General features: G+C 45.9%; 1 protein-coding gene and 1 pseudogene across 2 annotated transcripts in view; one reads left to right on the top strand and one right to left on the bottom strand.

Annotated features, from left to right (window-relative positions):
- Positions 1-11,733: 11,733 nt before the first annotated feature.
- Positions 11,734-12,894, bottom strand: LOC110326721 (annotated as a pseudogene). The gene is made up of 2 exons (XR_002380792.1): positions 12,493-12,894; positions 11,734-12,326 (listed from the first exon to the last, which is right to left on the bottom strand). The product of XR_002380792.1 is annotated as a ubiquitin-like-conjugating enzyme ATG3 (transcript).
- Positions 12,895-17,847: 4,953 nt separating this feature from the next.
- Slc16a10 (solute carrier family 16 member 10) overlaps positions 17,848-26,058 on the top strand; it is a 97,017-nt gene continuing 88,806 nt past the window's right edge. The window contains exon 1 of the mRNA XM_021205195.2: positions 17,848-18,402. Within this exon, the coding sequence (XP_021060854.1) occupies positions 18,069-18,402 (334 nt within the window). The 5' untranslated portion in view covers positions 17,848-18,068. The remainder of the gene's footprint in view (positions 18,403-26,058) is intronic.

Below are 26,058 nucleotides of genomic sequence, written 5' to 3'. Positions count from 1 at the left end.
CCAGGCTGGCCTCGAACTCAGAAATCCGCCTGCCTCTGCCTCCCAAGTGCTGGGATTAAAGGTGTGTGCCACCACGCCTGGCTATGTACACATTTTCTTTATCCACTTTTCTATTGAGGGACATCTAGGCTGTTTCCAACTTCTGGCTATTATAAACAGAGCAGCAATGAACACAGTTGAGCAAGTGTTTTTGTGGTGGGATGAAGTGTCCTTTGGGTATAGGCCCAAGAGTGGTATGGCTGGGTCTTGAGGGAGATCCATTCCCATCTTCCTGAGAAACAGCCTCACTGATTTCCAAATGGCTGTAAAAGTTTGCACTCCTATCATCAATGGATGAATGGGGGGAGGAATCATCTTGAGGTGTGTGCTATTTTATTTACCTATTTGTATGTATATGTGGGGTGTGTGTGTATACATATATACATGGGTGAGTGTGTCTGTGGACCAGAGGCTGACTTTCAGAATCTTCTGTTGCTCCTCAGATGAGTCTGGATCTTGATGATGCTGCCAAACTGGCTGGCCAGCAAGTTCTTGGGATTGTCCTTTCTCTCCCTCTCTAACTATAGGGTCACAGATTGGAGCTGCTGTGCCTGTCTTTTCCCCTGGGATCTGAACTTAGGTCCTCATGCTTGTGAGGCAAACACTACTAACTGAGACATCTCTCCAGCTCTTAAAGGCATGGGCATATTTTATATGTTTGTGTGCTGTGACTTGCTCAGAGAGTTTCCTATTTTTTAGTTTCAGCCTTTGAGTATTTTTAAAGTTTTTTTTTTCGAGACAGGGTTTCTCTGTGTTGTCCAGGCTGTCCTGGAACTCACTCTGTAGACCTGGCTGGCCTCGATCTCAGAGATCCGCCTGCCTCTGCCTCCCGAGTGCTAGGGTCAAAGGTGTGCGCCACCGTCTCCCAGCTTTGAAGTTAAATTTTAACTAGTAATGACCTTGTATCTCTCTTAATCCATAGAAGTCCTTTTTGTCTTCCTTTCTGGTTTCTTGTTTTACATAAAGACTTTCTTTATTCTTTCTTCCTTCCCTCCCTCCCTCCCTTCTCTCTCTCTCTCTCTCTCTCTCTCTCTCTCTCTCTCTCTCTCTCTCTCTCTCTCTTCCTTTCTCTCTCTCTTCCTTTCTCTCTCCTCTCTCTCTCTTTTTCTTTTTTTTCTATTGTTTATTACATCCCAAACACAGGCCTCCCCCTCTACACTTCCATCCCTCCCTCCTTCCTCCCCTTTCCCCTAGATCAATTCCTCTTCTATTTCCCTTAAAGAAAGAGAGCAGGCCTCCCAGGAATATAGAGTGAGTGTGACATAACAAGCTACACTATGAGGCACAGATGCTCCCATCAAGGCTGGATGAGGCAACCCAGTAGGGGAGAAGAGTTCCAAGAGCAGCCACAGGGTCAGAGACAGCCCCACTCCCACTGCTAGGAGTCCTGTGAGGGTATCCTACACAGCCATAGCATATATGCAGGGTACCTCCTCATACCCACACAGGGTCTGTGGCATTATTTATTATTGTTAGCTTATTGCATGGGTGTTTTTCCTGCATGTATCGAGTGTACCACATGCATGCCAGACTTACATTGGATCTCCTGAAACTGAGCTACCACGTGGGTGCTGGGAACCAAACAAGGGCCCTTTGTAAGAGCAGCTCTTAACCACCGAGCTGTCTCTTTAGCCCCACTTCCTGCTTTCTTGAGACAGAGTCTCCTTATGTAGACCAGGCTAGCCTCAAAGCCAAAATTGCCCCGCCTCAGCCTCTCAAGTGTATGATTTGTAAGTGTGTGCTATCAAGCCCAGATTAGTAATCTGTCAATGTTTTAGTAGCATATGTTAATGTTTCATAATGCTGATTTTAATCATGTCCGACCCTATCATTCCCTCTTGTCCTCCTCTCTCCACGGATCCCTTCTTTGTTCCAGCTAGGTCCCCTTCTACTTGAACTCACAGAAATCCCTCTGCCTGTGCCTGAGATCAGATTCCTGCCTGGCTAATGTGTTTTCTTTTTTTTAATGACCCCCAATCTTAGTAATCTCTTATCATACTTCAAGAACCAACCATGGTGGAAGCGAGCATAGCCCAGTGCCTTGCACATAGAAGGCCCTCAGATCTTACTTTCTCAGCCATGGAGATGATTTTTTTCTGCCAATTTTGATGAATAAGTTCGTCTTAAAATGGCCCAATGACACATGCTTATAATCCCAGCACCGGGTGGTAGGGATAGGTACCTCTTTGGGGCTTGCTGGCCAGCCAGCCTAGCCCACTAGGAAAGTTCTGGACCAGTAAGAGACCCTGATTATTAGAAAAAAGGTGGACAGTACCTTAGAAATGATACTGTGGTTGTCCTCTGGCCCCCCACATGCATGTGCAGGCATTTGAATGCACATGCACATACACATATGCTCACACACACACACACACACACACACACACACTTACACCCACAGGCTCATACTCAGATGTACATACACATACACATATGCTCACACAAACACATGCTCACACACACTCACATACACAGGCTCATACACACATGCACACACACACACACATACTCACACACACATAAACATGCTCACACACACTCACATACACAGGCTCATACACACATGCATACACACATACATACACATACTCACATACACATACTCACATACACATACACATGCACATACACATGCACATACACAGGCTCATACACACATACACACATATACTCACATACACAGGCTCATATACACATGTACATACACACACACATACACATGCACATATGCTCACACACCTACACACATACTCACATATACACACGCACACACACACAGGTTCACACTCATACACACATGCACATACACATATGCTCACACACATTTACACACACACACATACATACACACTCACACGCCCACTCACACGCACACACACACATACACACACACTCTCACACACACAAGTTCTTCCTTAGCTGAGCTAGTAATTTTTGTTCCTCTAGCTCTGGGACATGGATTTAAGTCTATCCTTAAGTCACGAGACAACATTGATTCCTTATGCCCATGACAGTCCTTCAGTATTTAGAGTCTTCATCACAGACTGAGTTTGGAGTTAGCCTTTGGGAGCTAAATAGCCCCAGTTCTACAAACCACTCTATGAATTGTATCTTCTAGCCTTGTGATTACCCTTGGTTATCTTGCCTGTTTATGCTCCATTTAAAAAGTAAAATGCAGAGTTGACTGATCATCTCAGGGCAGAGAGAGGCACATGGCTTTGCTTCTGAGGCTTGAGCTATGCAGCAGAATGTCTGTGGAGGTGCCAGTATCTACTCCCAACTGTCCAGCATGGCTATCGGCCACATGTGGTTAGCAGGCCTTGAACTGTGGCTTCATTAGTTCATTGAACGAACAACTGGATTTTAAATTTTATTTACTTTCAATGATCTCACTCTTAAATAGCTGCTCATGGTTAATGGCTCTCACACAAGGACCACACTTCTAGACATTATATCTTTAAGAATATCATTTAATATTTCAAAAGTTTATTTATTTTTCTGGGCACAGTGGTGTGATCCCAGCACTCAGGACGAGAGGTAGGTGGAGACTATGAATTCAAGGCCAGCCTGGTTTATAAAAGGAATTCCAGTTACAATTAGTAGGAGGCAAGAAGGTAGTTCAGTTTAATATGACTTTCAGGAGTCTGACCCTGAGTAGCTTATTTTAGGCATATTTAAGCACAGCATAATTTGGTGAAAACTTTCCTGGTGATAATTAATTCAATCCTATTTGCAATAAAGCTCAAGACACGGCTACATCAAAACTCTTTGTAAAGCAATGTGACATCTCTCGTAAATATGGGATCTATAGACTGACTACATGATGTGATATCATCTTCTATAAAGATGGGAGTCTATAGGTTGACAAGTTCACGATAAGAATTTGAGGGAGAATCCAGTGTGGTCTCCAGCCAGTTGGTCACACAGATAGCACAAAAGGTCACCAGGTTGTTAACCATGTCCGTCCCAGTCTTCTGAACAGATAACATGATAACAGATAACAGATAACAGATAACAGATCATGTATGCATTCCTTCCTTTGAGGACAACCCTATTTGTTAATCGTTCTTGGCTCCCCGGGTGCTTATCTGTGAGCAAAGGGACCTCTGTACCTCCCCCACTGTTTAGAAAAAGATTAATTTTTATTTCATGTGTATGAGTATTTTGCCTGTATATACATATGTGTGCCTGGTGCCCGAAGAAATTTGATTCTCTGGAATTTGAATTACAGACAGTTGTGAGCCACTTTGTGAGTGCTGGGAGAAGACCGCCAGTGCTCTAAACTGCCAAACCATCTCTTCGAACTCCTTTACTCAACAAACCCACTATCATTTGTCATGCAGGGATGCTTGGCACCGAAAGAAAAATGCTTTCCTGCTCTCTCTGTCTCTCTGTCTCTCTGTCTCTCTGTCTCTCTGTCTTTCTCTCTCTCTCTCTCTCTCTCTCTCTCTCTCTCTCTCTCTCTCCTTTCCTTCCTTTTTTCTTCTTCCTTCCTTTCTTCTTCCTTCCTTTCTTCCTCCCCTCCTCTCTCTCTTTTTGTAGGTGGTGGGAAATCTTCTCGAGATAACATCTCTCAATGTAGCATAGACTGGCCTTAGACTCGTTTCCTAAGCGCTGGACTTACACACTCACGCCACCACTACTCCTGGAAAGGGACAGCTGCTTCTGCTCTTCCTCTTCCTCCTCCTCATTTCCCCCAACCCCCTCTGAGAACAACCGTAAAGTCTTGTGGTTTGTCTGTTGCTCTTACATCTTTTCTGATCTGTTCCTAGTCCAGGTCTCCCCTCTGGAGTTCATAGTCAGAGCTGCTATCTTTTGGTCTTCTGCTGCAGCTTGAATTCTAAGACTATATGGAACACCCATCAAGTGCCAGGGAGGAGCTGCGCCAGCTTCTGAAAAGACAGGCGAGCAAAGCCTTTGAGGTGCTTCAGGACAGATCGTGTCATGCTCCTGTGCCCAAGCTGTGGGGTTTGGTTTCCATGCTTGATCCTGTATCTGAAGTTTAGTGGGTTGAGGGTGACTGGAGGAAAGAGAATGAAGAATTGAGGGAAATATTGTGGAACTGAAAGGAAACATGAATCACACCCCTTTAGAGCAATAGCACATTTTTTTTTTCATTCAGAAAGAATAAACACCTCAGATTATAAGTCCTCTCCTCCTTCCTGTCTCTACCGCCTTCTAACTCATGTTTAGAAGTCTGTTTTTCAGAAGCACAGATAAAAAAAAAACCTCAATGTTGTTTCTACATCTATTTTCCAGTTCTTTTTTTTTTTTAAGATTTATTTATTTATTTTATGTATGCGAGTACACCACCTTTGCTCTCTTCAGACTCACCAGAAGAGGGCTTCAGATCCAGTTGCTGGGATTTGAACTCAGGCCCTCTGGAAGAGCAGTTCGTGCTCTTAACCACTGAGCCATCTCTCCAGCTTTTCCAGGCTCTTTTAATGGTAAGGCCAGGTAATGATGCCTCCCACTGTCCTGTGTCCCAACAGTGCTGATATTATTGAATGCCTGTGCTTGAAAATATAATTTAACTCTCATCCAGGCCAAGGAGAGGGAGCAAAGACATGGAGTTGGCTGGGCCCAGTGGTGTATGCCTGCCATCCCAACTACATGGGAGGCACAGGAGGATTACAGTCTCAGAGTCTGCCTAGACTACAGAGTAAGTTCAAGGCCAGCCTGGACAACGTAGTAAGACCCGCCCTCAACATAAAGCAGTTTTTAAAGAGGAGGGGGCTGTGGCTAAGACTCAGCGGAAGGGAGCTTGCCTGGTGCGAGTGACATGGTTGACACACACTCTAAAACTAGACAGAGAGAAACAGATACTGAACAATTGTTTGGACCTCAGCACTCATGAGCAGATAGGCTCATGTAAGCAAGTGACTCCGTCATGGTCACACAGCTGTGAGAGTTGGAACTGGCAGAAACTGACGTCTCCTTCAGGCCCCATCCCCCTTCTTTCTTTTGTTCCTCCCTTTCATCTTTCTTCTTCTGAGAAGAAAGATGCAATATAGTCCAGGTTGGCCTGGAAGTTAGACTGCGCCCACTTCAGCCTCCAGGGCTGTGGTTCCAGGCCTGCATGTGACTAGGCTTGCCTCAGAGCCTGCTTTGGGACACTGCTGTCTTCTATGATGGAACTGGTCTGAGGTGGAGAGCAATGTAGTATCATGGGGTGGAGACATTTTCTGTGAGTTTCCAGTCTTCTTAACCTGGTCTAGGGCCTCCAAGAGCTGTTTGAAAGTAATGGACACACAGACATTTTCCTCTGGAAAATGAAGGCCCTGCATAAGCTACCAGAATATTGAAGTTGGCCTGACAGAACATGAAATTATGTTCAAAGACTGTAATGTAAGCTCTCAATTAGCTTCATGTGAATTTGCTTTGACTGAATTACACCCCTGAGGCCAAATGGCCCTGGTATAAGGAAATAATTAGACTCTGGAACACGAAGAGCTAAAGACCAGACTCCTGGTTCATGTCACGCTCCCAGAGTGGAGGTGGCCAGAGCTTAGCTTGTGCAGTATCCCGAGAGCCTGGGGCAGTCTCTGTCCTGTTCACCACAGCTCAAGGCTCTGGACGCCTCAGGGAACAGCTCTGGCAGACATTGTAGATAAAAATCAAAGTATTTACAGACATAAGTCTCTGGTGGAAGTTGTTGGTTTAGAACAAAGGAAATTTTAATGTTATTTCAACTAGAAGTATAAAGCAGGACTGGGGGTGGGAGGAAGCCAGGCTGGGGGTGTGAGGCAGGCCTGAGGGGGGAAGCCAGGCTGGGGGTGTAAGGCAGGCCTGAGGGGGGAAGCCAGACTGGGGGTGTAAGGCAGGCCTGAGGGGGGGAGCCAGACTGGGAATGTAAAGCAGGCCTGAGGGGGGAAGCCAGGCTGGGGGTGTAAGGCAGGCCTGAGGGGGGAGCCAGACTGGGGATGTAAAGCAGGCCTGAGGGGGGAAGCCAGACTGGGGGTGTAAGGCAGGCCTGAGGGGGGAAGCCAGACTGGGGGTGTAAGGCAGGCCTGAGGGGGGAAGCCAGGCTAGGGGTGTAAGGCAGGCCTGAGGGGGGAAGCCAGGCTGGGGGTGTAAGGCAGGCCTGAGGGGGGAGCCAGACTGGGGGTGTAAAGCAGGCCTTGTGGGGGGAAGCCAGGCTGGGGGCATAAGGCAGGCCTGGGGCGGTGGTTCAAAAGCCTCTGCAGAGTAGATGTGAATACTGGTGTTTAGATCCCTAGAACGCATGGAAAACTAGGAGACATGACAATCCCTTGTAAGCTCAGGAAGACACAGGGACCCTCAAGGGCAAGCTGGCCAGCTATGCTCCCTGGAACCACCAAGCTCTGGGTTCAGGGAGAGATCGCAACTTTGTGACTAAAGTGGAGCACAACTGAAGAAGACATCTAACATCCACTTCAGCCCTCCTCACACAGACATATACACACACACACCTGTGTGCAGTTGTGTGTGCGCGCACACACACACACACACACACACACACACACAGACAAACACACACACAGACAAACACACACACTGCCACCACCAAAACCAACCAAACAAGAAGAAATATAAAAATGGGTAAATGTGTGGTGCAGTTCCATTTAAACCATAGACTCTAAATAAGTTATAGGATATTTTGGATATAATTTAAACTTAAGTTGATTTTAAAAAGAGCTGTGAAAGACCTGTAGTAATAATCTTAGTTTTGTAAACTGGACTTGGCTGGCGACATCAGAGTAGTTTTTTAAAATCACTGTAATTTTTTCAGATGTATCAAAAAGATAGTTTGGCGTCATGATGGGGTCATATAACCACATGGCGTCATGATGGGGTCGTATAACCGCATGGCATCATGATGGGGTCGTATAACCGCATGGCGTCATGATGGGGTCGTATAACCGCATGGCGTCATGATGGGGTTGTATTGGGGTCGTATAACCGCATGGCGTCATGATGGGGTCATATAACCGCATGGCGTCATGATGGGGTCATATAACCACATAAAACATCAGAGATCCGAGCTGGTGAGTGGGTAAGAGCACCAGACTGCTCTTCCGAAGGTCCGGAGTTCAAATCCCAGCAACCACATGGTGGCTCATAACCATCCGTAACAAGATCTGACGTCCTCTTCTGGAGTGTCTGAAGACAGCTACAGTGTACTTACATATAATAAATAAATAAATAAATAAATAAATAAATAAATAAACAAACAAGTAAATAAATAAATCTTTAAAAAAAAAAAACATCAGAGATCATAGGAAAAACCTAACCTTATCCTCCAAAACAGACAACAGGCTAGCAAACAAAACCGACATGAGCCCAAAATGCCTGGCGACAATCTTAACAAGAAACATAGAGACTCATGTGACTATAAACAGCCTTAAACATCACTGAAAACTTCAATTTCCACAAGATTTTTGCTCCTATTTCTGGGTAGCATTTCAGCTTCTTCTCTGGCATCAAATACTCTGGTAAAGTGCCAAGCCTGGACCGTGGCCACGACTGAGCAGAGATAAAGCCAAAGGCCTATTCCCTTACCAAGCCCACCTCGGCAAGAAGAGTTGGATCTTGTTCAGAGGTCATATAAGTACAGGCAGTCTCAGAGAGTGCCCATCATGGCTGCCAACCCTCACTAGGGCCACCTCTGAGCTTGCTGTGACAGTGGCAGCCGAGGAAGCCTTGGAGATCATGCTACACCTCCCACTGCTGTATAAGGACCAGAACATCCCCAGGGTGCTTGCATTATCCAGGCAGTTGCTGGAGCCTGCTGCTGGATGTTCTGTCGCCAAAGGACACTGCAAGCTTAAGGTCTAGTGTATTTACCAGTCAATTACAAGATGGCTGGGTGGGCGTCCTATTTCGCTTGATAAAAGGCTTATCTGCCATGAACACAACTCTGGGTTTGGTTGGTCTCCAGCATCAAATAAACTGGACGCATGTCTGCAACTTATGCTACTCCAGAGGTGCAGACAGGAGGGTCAGAAGGTCAAGTTAATTTTTGTGGTGTTACATGCTGAGTTCAAGGCCAGCCTGGCTATTCAAAGTCCATTTCTAATGAAGAAACAAATTAATAGCATCAATTTCTCCAAGGCCATTCAGGGTGCCACATACCTGTAACCCTAGCATTCAGGAGGCAGAAGCAAGAAGACCCCATAGCCTGACAAACTTGGGAAGATGATGTACCAAACGAACAAAACAAAATGGTGTTCTGTTGGAGAATATAGAGAAGGACCCTCGAGAAGGTAATTTGGAGAGTAGAGAGGCAAGATAGCTCAGCGAGAAAAGACATTTGCTGCCAAACCCGATGGTCTGAGTTTGAACCCCCAGCCGCATATGACGCAAAGAACCAAGCCCCTCAGCTGTTCTGCGACCGGCACACGCACACCATGGCATGTGCTTGTGCCATTCCTCAAAATAAACAACTCTGTACTAACGTTTTAAAGACTTCTTCAGAAGAGTTAGGGACAGATGGTTTGCTGAGTGAAGTGGGTCTGTGCAAGCCTGACAACCCACATTCGGATCCCCAGAACCTGCATAAGAAACCAGAAGCTGATGCACAGGTCTGTGATCCCAGCACTCAGAATTACCCATAAGTTCACAGGCCAGCCAGCTTGGAATACGTAGCAAAGTGGCAGAAGCCAGAGAGGTGCTGCTGCTGAATAAGGTGGACAGTGAGAACTCACTCCAAAAAGTTGTTCTCTTACCTCTACATGGCCCCCATCTGTCTGTCTGTCTGTCCCACACACACTTGCAGAGAGAGGATTTTTTTTTTTGAGACAGGGTTTCTCTGTGTAGCCCTGGCTGTCCTGGAACTCACTCTGTAGACCAGGCTGGCCTTGAACTCAGAAATCCACCTGCCTCTGCCTCCCAAGTGCTGGGACTAAAGGCGTGCGCCACCACTGCCGGGCTTAGTCACTTTCTACTTGTTATGTCTAACAAGAAGCAATTTAAGGGCAGCAGAGAGGTTCGTCTGGCTCACAGTTTGAGAGCATTTGATCTGTGTGGTCCGTCATAGAGTGGAAGGCACGGCAGAGAACGAGTTGTAGGAGTATGTCCTACTCCTCGTACCGTGACTGGCCTAGAAGAAAAGTACACTTAGATTGTTTTCTCCTCTAATGCTGTTTATTCAGTCAGAGGTGCCAGCTCATGAGATGGTGCTGCCCACAGCCAGCTTCCTGTAGGGTGGTTCTGATGCTAAGGTCCTGTACCCCAATTGGTTCTTGATCTATCAGTAAAGAAGTCATGGGCAAGTTGCTGGGTGGAAGAAATAGACAGGACTTCTGGGTTCTGGCAGGCGAGAGAGACGAGAGAGACGAGAGAGAGAGAGAGAGAGAGAGAGAGAGAGAGAGAGAGAGAGAGGGGGGGGGGGAGTTCACCATGCTTCTGAGGAGAAAAGGTGACCAGCCATGCGAGATCTCTGATGGAGAGGCCACAGGCCACTCCTATGGGCAGGAGGTTGGAGATGCTTAGCAGGGACTAGATGTGACTGAGCAACTACAGTTGAAGGCAGGTGGAGAGGTGTGGAGCTAAGAGTGTTGATAAGCACATGCTTCTCCAGGCGGGAGATAAGTAGTGCCCAACAATTGTGCCAAAAAGGCAAGTTGAAATTGAACTGTGTGTGCCTGTGTTTTTTATCCTTGGATCCAATATTCTCTGGGTCGGGGTTGGTAGCCAGGGTCCGTTCCTGGAGCTTAGGTGGGGTAGCAAAGGCAACATCTTCCCTCCTTAGTCTGTCCACTCTGGAGACACTCTCATGGTCATTCCGGGATGTGTCTCTTAACTGGCTCTGAAACCAGTCAGGCTGGCAGTGGAAACCAGACTTTACAGGTGAGTATTAGCTTGTTGGAGCTGCTGTAACAAAATACCACAGACTGAGTGGTTCGAATACTAGAAACATATCTTCTCAGAGTTCTGGAGGTTGAAAGGCCAAGTTGGAGGTTTGTAGACATCGACCTGCTCCCTGGTCTGTCTCTGTATGCCCTAATTACTTCTATTTATACAGACATCAATCAGTCTTACTGTATTATGGCCTACCTCAAGAACCTCATTTAAACTTACCTCTTTAAAGGCCTTCCCTTCAAATACTTTGACAGTCTAAGGTCCTAGGGAATGATTTTTAACATGTGAATTTGTGGTGTGTGGGCACACAATTGAGTCTGTAAAAGTAGGATCCGGCTTTTGTTTTAAAACGCACAGAAAGCTGAGCATGGCAGTGCATTCTCACAGTCATTCTCAACTCTTGGCAGGCAGGAGGCCGGGAAAGCAGTCAAGGTCATCCTCAGCAACATCTTGGGTTTGAGGCCACTTGATCTCATGAGACCATGAGACCCCATTTGGAAAATAAGAAGTAAATAAAAAGAAAGTATGCACAGATAAAAAGACTGGAAGGAAATGCAGTAGCCTTTTGGGTTTATAGTGCCCAGAGGGTTCATATTAGGTGGTAATTGGTAGGTAGCTGTGTTTCCTGATTAGAGATTTGAGAACAAGGACCTTTGAAGATGGCCTGCAGCCATCTTCACTAGAAGTTCCTAGTTAATAAATTGTTTCAACTGCCCTTGGCCACCCTCAGCATTCATTTTTTTTGGAGCTGATCTTCGAACTCTTTTTTTTTTTTTTAAACAAATAAGGCTGGTAGTAGAACAGTTTTTATTTAATGCATAAACATATAAGCTCCATTATTAGAGAAATTATTCTTACTGGTAGATATGGTCAATGGTCACATCTACGTATTATTTCTTTAAAATCAGAAGCAGTGGTTAGGATAGACTCTCCATCCTCCCCACTACATTGTGAAGTGTCCTGTGTCGTCATATTCTGTTGTTGGAGTGACAGCTTGAACAAATGAACGCCAAGCTCTCCCCCGCCTTCTGCAACTGTCTCAATAATTTTCTTCATCATTTCAGCATGCCTGCATGGGCGAACCGAACACATAGGAGGTGGTGGGAGATGAGGATGGTTCTCAATGATCACTGTTTTCTTCACATGATCTCGACTGATGTCTTCATACATGTGCTCAACTGTTAAAGGCTGCCACGGTTCATCATAGCCGAGCAACCATAGCCGTGGTGTCTGGTAATGTTTGTCATAAGTAAGTGATGTACAGGTCATAAGTTCTTGTTTGCAGAATAGCATCTTTACCTCTAGCGTCAGCCTTAGCTTTACAGGCTTTCACTATTTTCCTTGTGTCTAGGGTAGTCTCATCTGTTTCCAACACTCTCTTCATAATCTTCCATGTCTGCAGCCTCCCCTTCATCGTCCTCGTCTTCTTCATCACATAGTGCTGAGCAATCTTGGAGTTTTTTGTTTTTTTTGTTTTTTTGTTTTTTTTCGAGATAGGGTTTCTCTGTATAGCCCTGGCTGTCCTGGAACTCACTTTGTAGACCAGGCTGGACTCGAACTCAGAAATCCACCTGCCTCTGCCTCCCGAGTGCTGGGATTAAAGGCGCCCAGCCAATTTTGGAGTTTTATACTGTCCTTGCTTTCCAGTGTAATCTCCTTAACTGCTTCAGAAATTCCTGTAATACCTGTGTTGTGATATGTATCTACCCATCCCCCATCACCATCATCTTCAACGATAGCTTCCAATTCATCCGAATACTCCATCTGTTTACACCGTTTGTAGTATCTATCATTTTTGGTTACCAAAAACTGTTTCTCTGTTGGTAAATGTGCCTTCACTTTCAATTCTTCCCCTGTAGCCCATTGCCATGTTGGACAGTGGTGGACTAAGTGATCTCCAGCTGCCACAAACTCTTCTGGGGTGATAACACCCGTTTCCTTAAATGTTGATTCCTTGAAGACCCGGGTCAGGTACTCGGCCATGTCCAGATCCAGAGCCTTTCCCTTCACCGTGTTGATCACATTCTGCATCCTGGGGCTGGAGCAGGGATGGGGCACGGAGGGATTGTTGCAATTCGAGTCACAGGGAATCAAAAACTGCCCTGGACGTGCCCGACTAGCATCAAACCCCACAGTGGCATCGGCCCGGCGGGGGGTGGGGCGGGGGCGGGAGGAGGAGGGGAGGGGCGGCGACACGCGGAGGCTGCCGCCTCAGAGGGCCCAGCCTGCTTGCTGAGTAAGAGGTGGTGCGAGCGCACAGTCCCTGGCCTTCTCCCTGCTCTCCCACATTTGATCCCTTTACCTCTGCCTTCAACTTCTGGGACTGCAGATTACTACCATGCTCAGTTAAAGCATCCTCAACTTTACAGCTCCCACCATCAACAGGGTCTCATGTGTCCTGGCTGACCTTGAACTTCTGGTGTACCTGAGGATGACTTGAACTCTACATTCCAAGTGCAGGGATCACAAGCGTTTTCACCATTAGATTCTCTGTGCTGTGCTGGGGATTGAGCCAGGGTTTTATGCTTGATAGGAAAACTATTCACAAACTGAGCCACGATCTCAACACATCAGGCATCTTCATATTTCTCCCATTCATCTGAACACAGCAATTATAATTTGGAACCAAGAGTCAATACTATACTGTTTTATAGGAGGTGTACATTACTAGGTTATTTATAAAATGGCTGATGTATTTCTCATGAATACATAATTAAAAAAAAGATTAAATGAAGATGCTGGAATGGTTCTGTAATAAACAGTTTACCTTTATTGCTTTTTATATTATCTGCTATAACAAGATTGGATCACCTTTGTAACTATAAAAAAAATGCATCTGCTCTGTGTAGTATACACCTTTGGTTACAGCACTTGGAAGGCAGAGGCAGGCAGATCTCTATGGCTCAAGGCCACCCTGCTCTACGTAGTGAGTTCCAGGCCAGCCAGGACTACACAGTGTGATCCTGTCACAAAAAAACAAAAACAAAAACCATGTTGAAAACCATTAAGAATATTCCATAAAGCATTCCATTGATGGCAATGGCCTAAACCTCTAAAACTGTAAGCCAGCTCAAGTTCAATATTTTCATTTATAAGATCTGTCTCAGTGATCATGGCATCTCTTCACAGCAATAGAAAAATGATCAAGACACTTACCAAGACCCTGCTTCAAAATAAAAAGAAAGGCTTTTTAAAAGCTTAGATATGTGAGGCCCTACTTTCAACCCTCACATTGGAAAAAAAAGATTCATTGTTTAGAAAAAGAGAAAAAGGAAGGAAACCTAATGCTTTTATACTGCTCTAAAAGTATATTTAGGTGTAAAGAACAAAAATTTATTTATAGATTTGAATCTAAGAAAACCAAGAGTGAGGAGCCAGCATCTAGTGTGAATCTTTTTGCTATTACATCCCTTGTCAGAGGACAGAAGCACAAGATAGTATGTGTTCATTCTTGCATCACCTAAGAGACGGCGGGGGGGGGGGGGAGGAGTATGAGTCATCCTGTTATCAGGAACCCTCCCCAACAACCGGCACTAGCCCACCGGTTAAGGCTCAGCCATTATGATCTAATCACTTCTTGAAGGTCCTCTCTGTGCTCTTGAATAAAGGATGGTGTTGAAAACAAAAAAAAACTTTGGGAGACACCTCCAAACCATAGCATGGGGTCGACTTAGAAACAGGGTCTTCAGGAGGGCTTGGAGACGTTTTCTATACAGGGCCTGAAATGAGAAGTGAGCTTTCAGGGTGGAGTAGGGTCTGAGGATGTACAGGATGAGGATGAGCTGATGCTGTAGCAGAGCATGATGGTCCACGAGAGAAGAACTCACTGGGGGACCAGCTTCTGGAATGCAGAACGAAGGGTTGGTTAAGCGCCCGGTCTTCTAGAGCCAGGAACTACAGGATTGTGTTCGGGAAAGGCAGCAGAGAGGGGTATGAAGGAGGGGCTTGGACTTTGAGAAGCTGAGGGAGGGAGGGATGCTAGAAGATGGGCAGGCTGAGGGGACTCTGGAAAGAGGTCAAGAAAGTAGAAATCAGAGTTAATTTAGTCTTCTTTCTGAAGTAAAGATTTTTTTTTTTTGCACAAAATACCACATTTATCATTTGTGCAAACGATTGTTTAAGAACTCTGTGTTTCCTCATTTTTCTCTTTTTCTGAATGATGAAACTTTTTTTCCCCCAATGTGAGGGTTGAACCTAGGGCCTCATGTATTCTAAGCAATAGACTATATCCCCAGCTTTTTAAAGTTTTGTGTTGCTTGAACCCAGGACTTCACACAAGCAGAGCACATACAGCCATTCTGTGCACTGGTTCTGATTTTTCAAGAATTTTTGTCTTATGGAGCTGGGGATTAAATATTGGGCTTCACACACTAGGCAGGTGATCTCCAACAGTTATTCAAATAATCTATAGCTCCAGCCCTATGTGTACTTTAATTAATTAATTAATAATTAATACATTTTAAGATAGGGTCTTTCTACATAGCTCTAGTTGTCACTGTCCTGGAACTCACTATATAGACCAGGCTAGCCTTGAATTCACAGAGATCTGTCTTCCTTTTCTTCCAAAGTTCTGGGATCAAAAGTGGTGGCGCACGCCTTTAATCCCAGCACTCGGGAGGCAGAGGCAGGTGGATTTCTGAGTTTGAGGCCAGCCTGGTCTACAGAGTGAGTTCCAGGACAGCCAGGGCTACACAGAGAAACCCTGTCTCGAAAAACAAACAAAACAAAACAAAACAAAACAAAAAACAACAACAACAAATGCACACCATCACCCATGGTCTTCATGCATGTGTTTTAAGCCAACTTGTTCACTATAAGGGTTTTAGGTGGTGTGTTTGTGTGTGCATCTCTCTCTCTGGGTAAATTATATTAAGCTACAGATGTTCATGAACAATCTTACCAAATAATTGTTATTATAGTGCTATTCTGAGTTTATGATTTGTAGAGTATATCTCAAAAAGATTATGTTTTAGAAATTTCTACATAGCCATTGAATTAGCTGAAGGCTACATTTGGCTGTTTGACTTCAAGTAGTGATTAAGACGGCACTAAACCAGACTGTATTATGTGACATAGCTAGAAATTACACTTACATGTAGCATAACTGGAATCTCATAGCCACAGATTGAGCAGTTCAGAACTTTGTATATTCAACTTATTAATTTATTTTTAATTTTCTATTTTATTTTATTTGTATACGAGTACTTTGTCTAAATACATCAGAAAGTGTCCAATCCCCTGAATCTGAGTTTGGGTTTCATTGCTATGAGGAGATACCATCTTAGTTAGGGTTTTATTGCTATGAGCAGACACCATGACCAAGGCAACTCTTATAAGGATGGCATTTAACTGGGGCTGGCTTACAGGTTCAGAGGTTCAGTCCATTATCACCAAGGTGGGAACATGGCAGCATCCAGGTAGGCATGGTGCAGGAGGAGCTGAGAGTTCTACATCTTCATCTGAAGGCTGCTAGTAGAATACTGACTTCCAGGCAGCTAGGATAAGGGTTTTAATGCCCATACCCACAGTGACACACTTACTCCAACACGGCCACATCTTCTAGTAGTGCCTTTCCCTGGGTCGAGCATATACAAACCATTACAGCTCCCTACCTTGATGATAATGAACTAAATCTCTGAAACTGTAAGAAAGCTCCCAATTAAATGCTTTTTGTAAAAAAAGAGTTACCTTGGTCATGGTGTCTCTTCACAGCAATAGACAGTGACTAAGACACCAAAAGAATTTGAGGGGTATTATATATCCAAGCTATTGTGCTATTTTAACTTAATCTCTAAAGCACGCACATTGACCTACATTCCCAGAACACTCCTCTGGAACCCCCTCTGTCTTTGGTTTTGTCTCTTTTTCTTTGGCTGGAAGGTTCTTTGTTTGTCCTTGCCCACAAAACCATGTGGCTAATCTGGAGCTCAGCTCAAACTTACTTTCTCACATACTATCCTTTTTGGGGGGGGGAAGGGTGGGGGATGGGGATAGTTGGTTTCAAGACAGGGTTTCTCTGTGTAGCTTTGACAGTCCAGGAACTCACTCTGTAGACCAGGCTGGCCCAGAACTCAGAGATCCGCCTGCCTCTGCTCCCTGAGTGCTGGGATTAAAGGCGTGTGCTCCTGCCTCCTAGCTGATGTCCCAGTGTTTAACCCTATTGCACCCTACTTTCTATTTCTGAACTGTTTTTACCTAATAGTTTAGGACAGAGAGAAGCAAAAATGTGATAATCACAGTTATTGTGTAACCCACCACACTGGTGGTGTCTAAGTAACTGGCATATTTTGATTTTGTTTGGAGTAACCTAAATATCTGAGAAATTAAGACGATACATCAGAATAAGATGCTTCAGGGGCCAGAGGAGTTGAATATAAGTGTTAGTTCTTTATTTAGTGTGAGGACAACTTGTGAAGTTTAAAAGTATTGCTTTCTAGCTGCCTGTCAAAAATGTTTGTTAGCTGAAAAATTTAGAATCACAGTCTGTCTTCCAATGTGAGCATCTTCAATGTGCCAAGTATTCAAAACAAACTATATGTTCACGGAATTGGAGTAATTAAACAAGGTCTCTGAGTGCCTTTTAAGTAGGTACGTGGTATAGGGAATCTTCTATAACTAGCACAAAAGGGACAATAAATATGAAATTTAAACTATCATTTGTGACTCTATTCCAGTGAAGGTAAGCATTACCTGATCGATCACCTTCGCAGTTCACACGTAGGAGACGCTCCCCAGAACTTCTAAGGTTAATGCTAAGAGGAGGTGACATTACTCCTGGAGGGAGCTAATTTGGCCGCGCGCCTTCAAGCGCGCGCGCGCGCGGTCATGGGACACCCCCCACGGGGCGGAGCCGCCGCTTACCGATGCCCAATCACCTGTGGGCTCAGGGTGTAAGGCCCTCTGGTGGCCACGCCCCTAGGCGGTGCGGGAGGGCGGGAGGGGCGCTTTTAAGAGGCGGCGGCTGAAGGCCGGCGTAATCAGGCGCGAGGGGCAGCGGGTGTATCCAGTCCTCTGACCGCCTTAGGCGGTGTCTGCGGTGTGCGCCGCTCGCCCGCCCGCCCGCCAGCCCGCCCGCCCGCCCGCGGCTCCAGAGTCCTCGCCTCGGCCTCCCTCCTCCGTCCGCGGGGCTGTCCCAGGCTCCGCGAGCCACCCCCGGACCTTGCGCCCGCGAGCGTTCTCGGCGCCCGACGGGGCCGCCTCGGGACATGGTGCCGTCCCAGGAGGAGCCCGCCGCCGAGCGGGAGACGAACGAGGCGCAGCCGCCCGGGCCCGCGCCCTCGGATGACGCTCCGCTGCCCGTCCCGGGACTCTCGGATGTCTCCGACGTGGCCGCGGAGAAAGTGGAGGTGGAGCTGACGAGGTCAACGGGCCCCGAGCCCCCCGTTCCCCCCGAGGGCGGCTGGGGCTGGCTGGTGATGCTGGCGGCCATGTGGTGCAACGGGTCGGTGTTTGGCATCCAGAACGCCTACGGGGTACTCTTCGTGTCCATGCTGGACACCTTCAAGGCCAAGGACGATGACAACATGGCCTTCAAGACAGGTGGGACGTTGCTGCGGGCCGGGGGGAGGAGGGCATGCGGGGTGGGAAATGGGAGCTTGGTGCGTCCTCTTGTGTGAGCTGTGAGTCTGACCCGTCTCACTTGCAACCTGCAGCTTGGGGCTTCCCTCTGCCAGTTTTGGTATGGAACCTAAAGGCGAGCAAGTTGCAGAGTTGTACCTGCCTGAGGCTTTGGACTCCTCCTTTCTGCACAGTGGGCGCCAAGAATCCACAGTACTTTCCTCTTAGTGGTGGGAAACAAACTGAACGTTCCAGCACCAACAACACCGCATTACCATTTTTACAGCCTGTTTTGTGACCGCCACGGTGGCGTGCTTATCTGCCTGCCGTGCTGCAGAAGGATAGGTGTGTTTGGGTAGATGCAAACGCAGCTCAGAGCGGGAGATTGGCAAAATGGAAAAGTGGATCCCAAGGTCACAGGGAGTCCCAAAGGCAGCCCATTAAAAGTGGTAGTCGGTTGTCTCTCTGCACGCTCTACTATATTTAGACAGCATAGGAGGCAGCCACGTGGGATGGTAAGAGGAAGATAAGGGGTTGGACCTTCTGTTAGGTTGACTTTTTTTGCCTTGTGGAAATAAAATGCAAAAGGTGCAGACTCTGCATTTTTGTCAAATGCTCTCTGACTGATTATGCAAAAGTCAAGTCTAGGACCGTCTGCATAGCATTTCCCCCATTATTTCATCTCATGCTGCAGGGCAGGTGTTGTCAGCTCTGTTTGGGTGAGAAAATGGAAAGTCAGGGAAATGAAGTGTCTTAGTGAGGAACAGAATAAAGATAGAGCTCATCGCTTGACTTGGAGACTGAGTGAGTCCCGTTGCTAAATCGGGCCATTGCTGCCTTTTGGGAAACTTAATAAAATCAATTTCTGTGTTTCTCTCTGCTCAGCCTGGCCTTGAACTCAAGATCCTCTTGGCTCAGTGGGATTATAAGAACATTCTGCACCATACTGGGCAATAATCTTTTAAAACTACAGCAGGGTCTCACTATGTAATTCTGGCTGGCTTAGAACTCAATATGTAGGACAGGCTGTCCTCAGATTCACAGAGATCTACTTGCTTCTGCTTCCCAGCTGATGGGATTACAGTCATGTAAAAACCCCTTTAGTTTCTGTTTTTAGAGTGTGTATTGCTTAGATTTTTGGTGTACACATAAAATAAATAGGATTGTAATTATAAATTGGAAGGTTAAGATGTGTGGAGGAGAAAAATCCCTTTCTCTCTCTCTCTCTCTCTCTCTCTCTCTCTCTCTCTTTTGGTTTTTCGAGACAGGGTTTCTCTGTATAGCTCTGCCTCCCAAGTGCTGGGATTAAAGGCGTGCTCCACCACACCCAGCCCCCCTTCTCTTTCATTCATTTCTTCCCTCAGTGCTAGGGATGGAGCTCGGGGCTTAGACATGCTGCTCAAGGGCTGCAGCAGTCCTGGACATTTTAAGTGATTTCTCATCTCTTTAATGAGTATATGTAATGAATACATTGTAATGTAGTGTACTTTATGCACTCTCTCTCTCTTTTCTTTTTTTTCCTGAGACAGGGTTTCTCTGTGTAGTCCTGGCTGTCCTGGAACTCACTCTGTAGGCCAGGCTGACCTCAAACTCAGAAATCCGCCTGCCTCTGCCACCCAAGTGCTGGGATTAAAGGCTTGCGCCACCATTGCTTAGCTATGCACTCTTAGACATTTAGGTTGCATTCCAAAACTTCTGCATTAAGTATTTTTGTCCACTCTTCTATGTGAATAATGATGTATCATACTTGAAGGGGAGTTTCTGTTCCTTAAGTGACTGTTGAAGTTGCTGTGTTGGGCAGATTTTAGCTGAAGGAAGGCAAGCTTTCTGTGCCACAAGCAGGACAGATGCGCACACAGTTTCTGATGCTTCTGAGGCTGAGTCCTTCCTTCATGAACACTATTTCCATCTTTAGGCAGTTCCATGAGACAGGCTTCCTCTACAGACATGGAAATCTGGGCTCACGTGAATTTCAGCTGTGAGCAAGATTCAGTCTTGGGTTTGTCTGACTTAAGGAATTAGGTTTTAAACTGCTCTGGCTAGGTAACTTCAGCAAATCTGATCATTTAATGTCTATACAATGCTTCTGGGGCTAAACATGAAAAGCTAGGGACTTCGCTCAGCCGGTAGAGTAGTACTTCCATCCTGTAGATTCCAGCACTCCATAAAGCCATGGTGGCATGTGCCTGCGGTCTCAGTATGCTGAAGGAGAGGCAGATAGATGCAGGAGCTCAAGGTCATACAACTTTTCTCTTTGAAGCAAGTTTGAGGTCTCCATAGTCTATAAGAGATCCTGTCCAAAAAATTCTTTTTTCTTTGCAACTAGTAAACAACGTCCATGAGTTCAAGGCCAGGCTGAGCAGAAATTATTGATCCTGGTCTTGTCAAAAGATTTTTGAAATGTAGAGACTTCCACAGAGAAATCCACCTTTTGTTTTTATTTTTTCGAGACAGGGTTTCTCTGTGTAGCCCTGGCTGTCCTGGAACTCACTTTGTAGAACAGGCTCCTCAATCTTACAGAGATCTCCTTGCTACTGCCTTGAATGCTGGGAATAAAGGCGTGCGCCACCACTGACCAGCTGAGAAGTTGACTTTTAAAATGGCATTTATGCAAAATTCTGGTTAGAGTGTACCATGCAAGGCAGCGCTTCCTGGCAGTGCTAGCAGGAGGTTTCCTTGGTGTTTCTCTCCTTAAGTGTATCTTGTTTGTTCATTTATTTTTTGAGAAAGGTCTCACTGTGTAGCTCTGGAAGGTCTCTGCCTCTGCCTCCAGAATGCCCACGTTAATTCTCATGTAATATATGATCTATTTCAGAAATCTCATGAAAGGGCTAGATTTATTAGTAATAAAGGGCTAAGTTTAAATGCTGGGGCTAGAGAGATGGTTCAGCAGTTAAGAACACTGGCTGCTCTCCCAGAGGTCCTGAGTTCAATTCCAGCAACCACATGGTGGCTCACATAAAGTAAATAAATAAATAAATCTTTAAAAACTAGTAAATATTGAGATTTACTCCCACTGAAGTATAAGTGAATTCCATACCTGTTTGGTTCTCCCCTGTCAGTATATCTCCCTGTCCCCTCTCCTTCTTTTGAGACGATCTCACTTTGAAGTCTTGGTTAGCTTAAAATCACTGTGTAGGCCGGGCTGTCTTTGTCTCAGAGTTCTGGTATTAAAAATATGAACCGCCATGTACCACCATGCTTACTGTTTGGAACTATTTGCAGGAAGAAACAATGCCGGCTATTCTCGGCATTTAGGATCTGCTGAAACAGATTAGTATTCCAGAGGAGGGATTCTCCCCTGAAACATTTGTACTACAAAGATCCCCAATCCTGTTCTAAAAGTCTGAAATTCCAAGGGAATTGAAGCAGGTGGTGGGAATGGGGAAAGACTGACAGCCTCTCTGGTTTCTCTCAGCTTCTCTGTGAAACTGAGGCTCTGGGCTGGGGATGCTAGCTGCAGTCCAAATTGGTCAGCAAAGTCACTAGGCATACAGAGGACGCCAGCCTCTGCCATGCGCCCATGTGCTGCTGACAGCGGTGTCAGTAGTCCAGGAAGTTAGAAGGCTACTGTCTTTTCCGTTTCAGTTTGACCTGTTCCCAGGCTCATGCTTTTGCCTGAGTGGAAGGCAGTCGGGCTCTCTGGGAGAGAAAGTGGGTGCTACAGTTAAGTGGAGCATTGGTTTCTGCTAGAACCCATACATCTGTCTCAACTTCTGGAGCCTGGAAAACAATGGAACTGCTAAGTCTAGAGTTCTCTGTCCCTTCATGCAGTGCCATGGTCGTCTTGGGGCTCATGGGAGGGTGTTAATCTCACCTGCTGTTTTCTTCTTGTGAATGTGTGTGTGTACATGTGTGTACATGTAGAGTTGGTGTGTGAGGGTGTGCCCATGCCATGCCACGGTGTGTCTGTGGAGGTCAGAGGGCCATGTGAGGTGCTTGGCCTCGCTTTCAGCTTTTACACAGGCTCTGGCGCTCACACAGGCTTGAGCAGCTTTTACCCACTGAGCTATTTCTCTGGGCCCCAAGTATGCTCTTTAATGGCCTTTCTTGAAAAAGGAGGTCTGTGTTTAAGACTGGGAAACACCACACAATATACTTCCCTCCAGACTATTTAAAATGCAAGTTAACTTTAGGGTTTTGTTTTGTTTTGTTTTGTTTTTTATTTTAGTTTTTAATTCAACCGTTAAAACGATGTGGAAAGAGAGGCTCTCTGTCCACAAGCTTTACTGTTTCACGACTTTCCCTTTTTGGTAAAAGTATGTTCTTTAGACAGTTCTGCCACTGAGCAGGAATTGAGTAGCATTTAGAGGTGGGAGCATGTCGCATTACCTCGTTACTCTCTTTAGGAATAATAGGGTTTTAGCTGAAGCTTCAAGCCAGCTCGTGTCAAACCCCAAGTTTCCACATTTACCTTTACATTGATATCTACTATAAATCTAGACCTTCCATCTCAAACGTCATTGAGTTGAATTAGCAGTAGACAGATTACCCAGAGAAAAGCACAATTATTTGGTTTTAGTTGCATGTGACATGGAAGCTTTCAGATTGCCATCCAAAGTTAACTGGTCCGTTTTCAGATATAGGGTTGATGAAGCTTAGTCAACTGTGTTGGTCAACAAATACTAGTGAAGAAGGGTGCAGTAGCTAGCAGGCTGACAGCAGCAGACTGACAGCAGCCGACTGACAGCAGCAGTCTGACAGCAGCCGACTGACAGCAGCCGACTGACAGCAGCCGGCTGACAGCAGCCGGCTGACAGCAGCGGACTGACAGCAGCGGTCTGACAGCAGCGGTCTGACAGCAGCGGACTGACAGCAGCGGACTGACAGCAGCGGACTGACAGCAGCCGGCTGACAGCAGCGGACTGACAGCAGCCGGCTGACAGCAGCCGACTGACAGCAGCCGGCTGACAGCAGCGGACTGACAGCAGCCGGCTGACAGCAGCCGTCTGACAGCAGCCGGCTGACAGCAGCCGACTGACAGCAGCAGTCTGACAGCAGCAGGCTGGGGGGACTCCAGGGACTGTCTGGCCAGAGCCTTCTCTATTCTTCAGTTGCAGTGTTAGGGACCAAACCAGATAGGTCCAAGAATTCCTCTACAGATAGCTCTTACACAGAACCTGGTAGTGTGTAGTGGGGTATTGGAGGATCATATTTTAGCTTTTATGGCTAGCTTTGAGGAAAAGGGCTTTAATTATTATTACCTACCTGGGAACTAAAGGGAGAGAATTCAGGTTGGAACAATTTGCCTCAATGGAAAGTGAGTGAGAGACAGGAAGGGAAGAGAGGATCTGAGAAAAACCGCTTCTTAGCCCGGTTTGGGCTAGTTTTCTAAGCCCTAGAACAACCATGTAGTTTTGTGTTACACCTAAATTACTAGAGATTTAGACTGTCAAAGTCTTTGGCTCTGGAAGTCAAGGTTAATCCTGCTGCCTTTATCCTCAGGAGGTTTAGTTGGCAAGGAGAGCTGCCAATACGACCAGCCACGCCACTGTCTTAATGAAGTAAGTAATAACTGCTTTGTTGAGACGATTATAATAATAGAGAGGCCTGGCTCATGTTCCTATACATCTAACACTATAATAGCAGTACACGATTCCTACTTCATTGGAGGTAGAAAAGCTAAGAAGGCTTACTTGTGCCAGTAACTCATCTGTACCACTGGCTAGTAAGTCAACAGAGCACAAAAGCCATTCACAGAATTGGAAAATAAAGGATGAGCATGGGGCTGGGCCTGATAGTGTCCGCCTGGAATCCTGGGAGCTTGGGAGGTAGAGCCGGAGGAAAGTTCAAGGTCAGCCAGGGGTACATAGTGAGTCACCACAGTAAAAGAAAAAAATGGTCTGGTCATGGTCATTTCCTTCCCTTTCCTTCTATTTTAACTGCCAAGTCAACACAACTAAAGTTGTATCAGGCTTATGTCAGAACAAGTTCTGAGATAACTTTTAGAATCAATTGTGGGTTAAGAGCACTGGCTGCTCTTCCAGAGGTCCTGAGTTCAATTCCCAGCACCCACATGGTGGCTCAAACCATTTATAATGGGGACTCAATGCCCTCTTCTGGTGTGTCTGAAGACAGCTACAGTGTACTCAGGTACATAGAATAAATTGTGTTTTGGGCTTTTGTGTTTGCAACTTCCATATTGGAGATGAAATCTGGGAGATGTGTGTGTGTTATATATAACTATATATATATATATATATATATATATATATATATATATATATATATGTATATATATATATGCTAGGCAAAGACTCTATCACTGCTTACAGTGCCAGCTCTAAGTTCTTGATATGATTAGTTGTATCTTTAAATTTATCCTGTTAATCCAGGCTGCAGTTTCTTGAGGCTAGTTCTGTAGCTAGGTACTTGGCCCTTTCTGCCTATCCAGGTCTTTCACAAACCCCGTGGCTCCATTTACTTCCTTGGGGCCATTATTTCTAAAGTTAAGATGAGTGTTTACAATTTCTGGGCAGTTCCATTTGGGTTTAAATGCACACAATACTCAACTAAAGTGAATTTGCCTTTTAGCCAGCCCAGGCAGCCTTCTCCCATCACCAGACACACCAGTTCCCTTGCGGACACACATCTTCCCTGGATTTTCAGAGTACAGAGTATTTTGGGTTCCTTAAGTCACATATACATGGTGTGATAGTTTTCCCAGAGATCATGTGGGCTCTGATTTAATTAATGATCAATTCATGGTAGATGTCATGGCATTAGTGGGAGGTGGTGAAGGCAGTGGGTCCTGTGGAGTAAGCAGGTCTCGAGGGTGTGGCCTTGAGGGTGATTGTTGGCCCCTGCTCTTTCCTCCATTCCTGCGGCTCTGTTTCCTGGCTGTTGTGATGGGAACTGCTGTGCTCTACCAGATTCCACCAAGGGTTGATACTTCAATATTACTCCTTCAAGGTCTTCTTCTCAGGGGTTTGGTCACAGTGACACAACAACTGAAGTAACACACCCAGAATTCGTACATATCCCCCTTTCCATTTGAATTCGTATCCTACTTCTTACATTGCTCCCTCCCCTTCTCCTTCACACCCGTGCCTTTGTTTCATGTCTTTATTACTTTGGGCCTCAGTTGCCAGAATCACATTATGGATTGTATATGTTTTGCTGCTTCAGTGCCATCAGTGGCATGTGTTATCTGCTGGAAAATACCAGACTCCTAATTCCTGAGGTCTGCAAATCATGGCCCTTGTCTGACCTGACACTCCTCCCTCCCTCCCTCTCTCCCTCTCTCCCTCCCTCCCTCTCTCCCTCCCTCCTTCTCTTTCTCTCTTCCTGATATTTTTGAGGCAGAGTTTCTATGTAGTCCTGGCTGGCTTCACTATGTAGACCAGGTTTGTCTGACATGCAGAGACCCACCTGCCTCTGCCTCCATGCCTGGCTCACCTCTCCTTTCTTGTTCTTTGTGTCCCAGCTAAGCTGGCAGCCTGTACATACCCAGGTGTGTCACATTATCTTTGCTCCCGTCCCTTTATGTGCACCAGTCCTCCTCCTTTATGTGCAGTTAGTCCTGTAGGGTTCCAGTGCCTTTCAGTCTTTCTTCTTCTTCTTCTTCTTCTTCTTCTTCTTCTTCTTCTTCTTCTTCTTCTTCTTCTTCTTCTTCTTCTTCTTCTTCTTCTTCTTCTT

Source organism: Mus pahari, chromosome 9, assembly GCF_900095145.1.
Source record: "Mus pahari chromosome 9, PAHARI_EIJ_v1.1, whole genome shotgun sequence".
In the NCBI taxonomy this organism is placed as follows: Eukaryota; Metazoa; Chordata; class Mammalia; order Rodentia; family Muridae; genus Mus; species Mus pahari.
The sequence above is the reverse complement of the archived record's forward strand: the minus strand, read 5'-3'. Positions and strand labels throughout refer to the sequence as shown.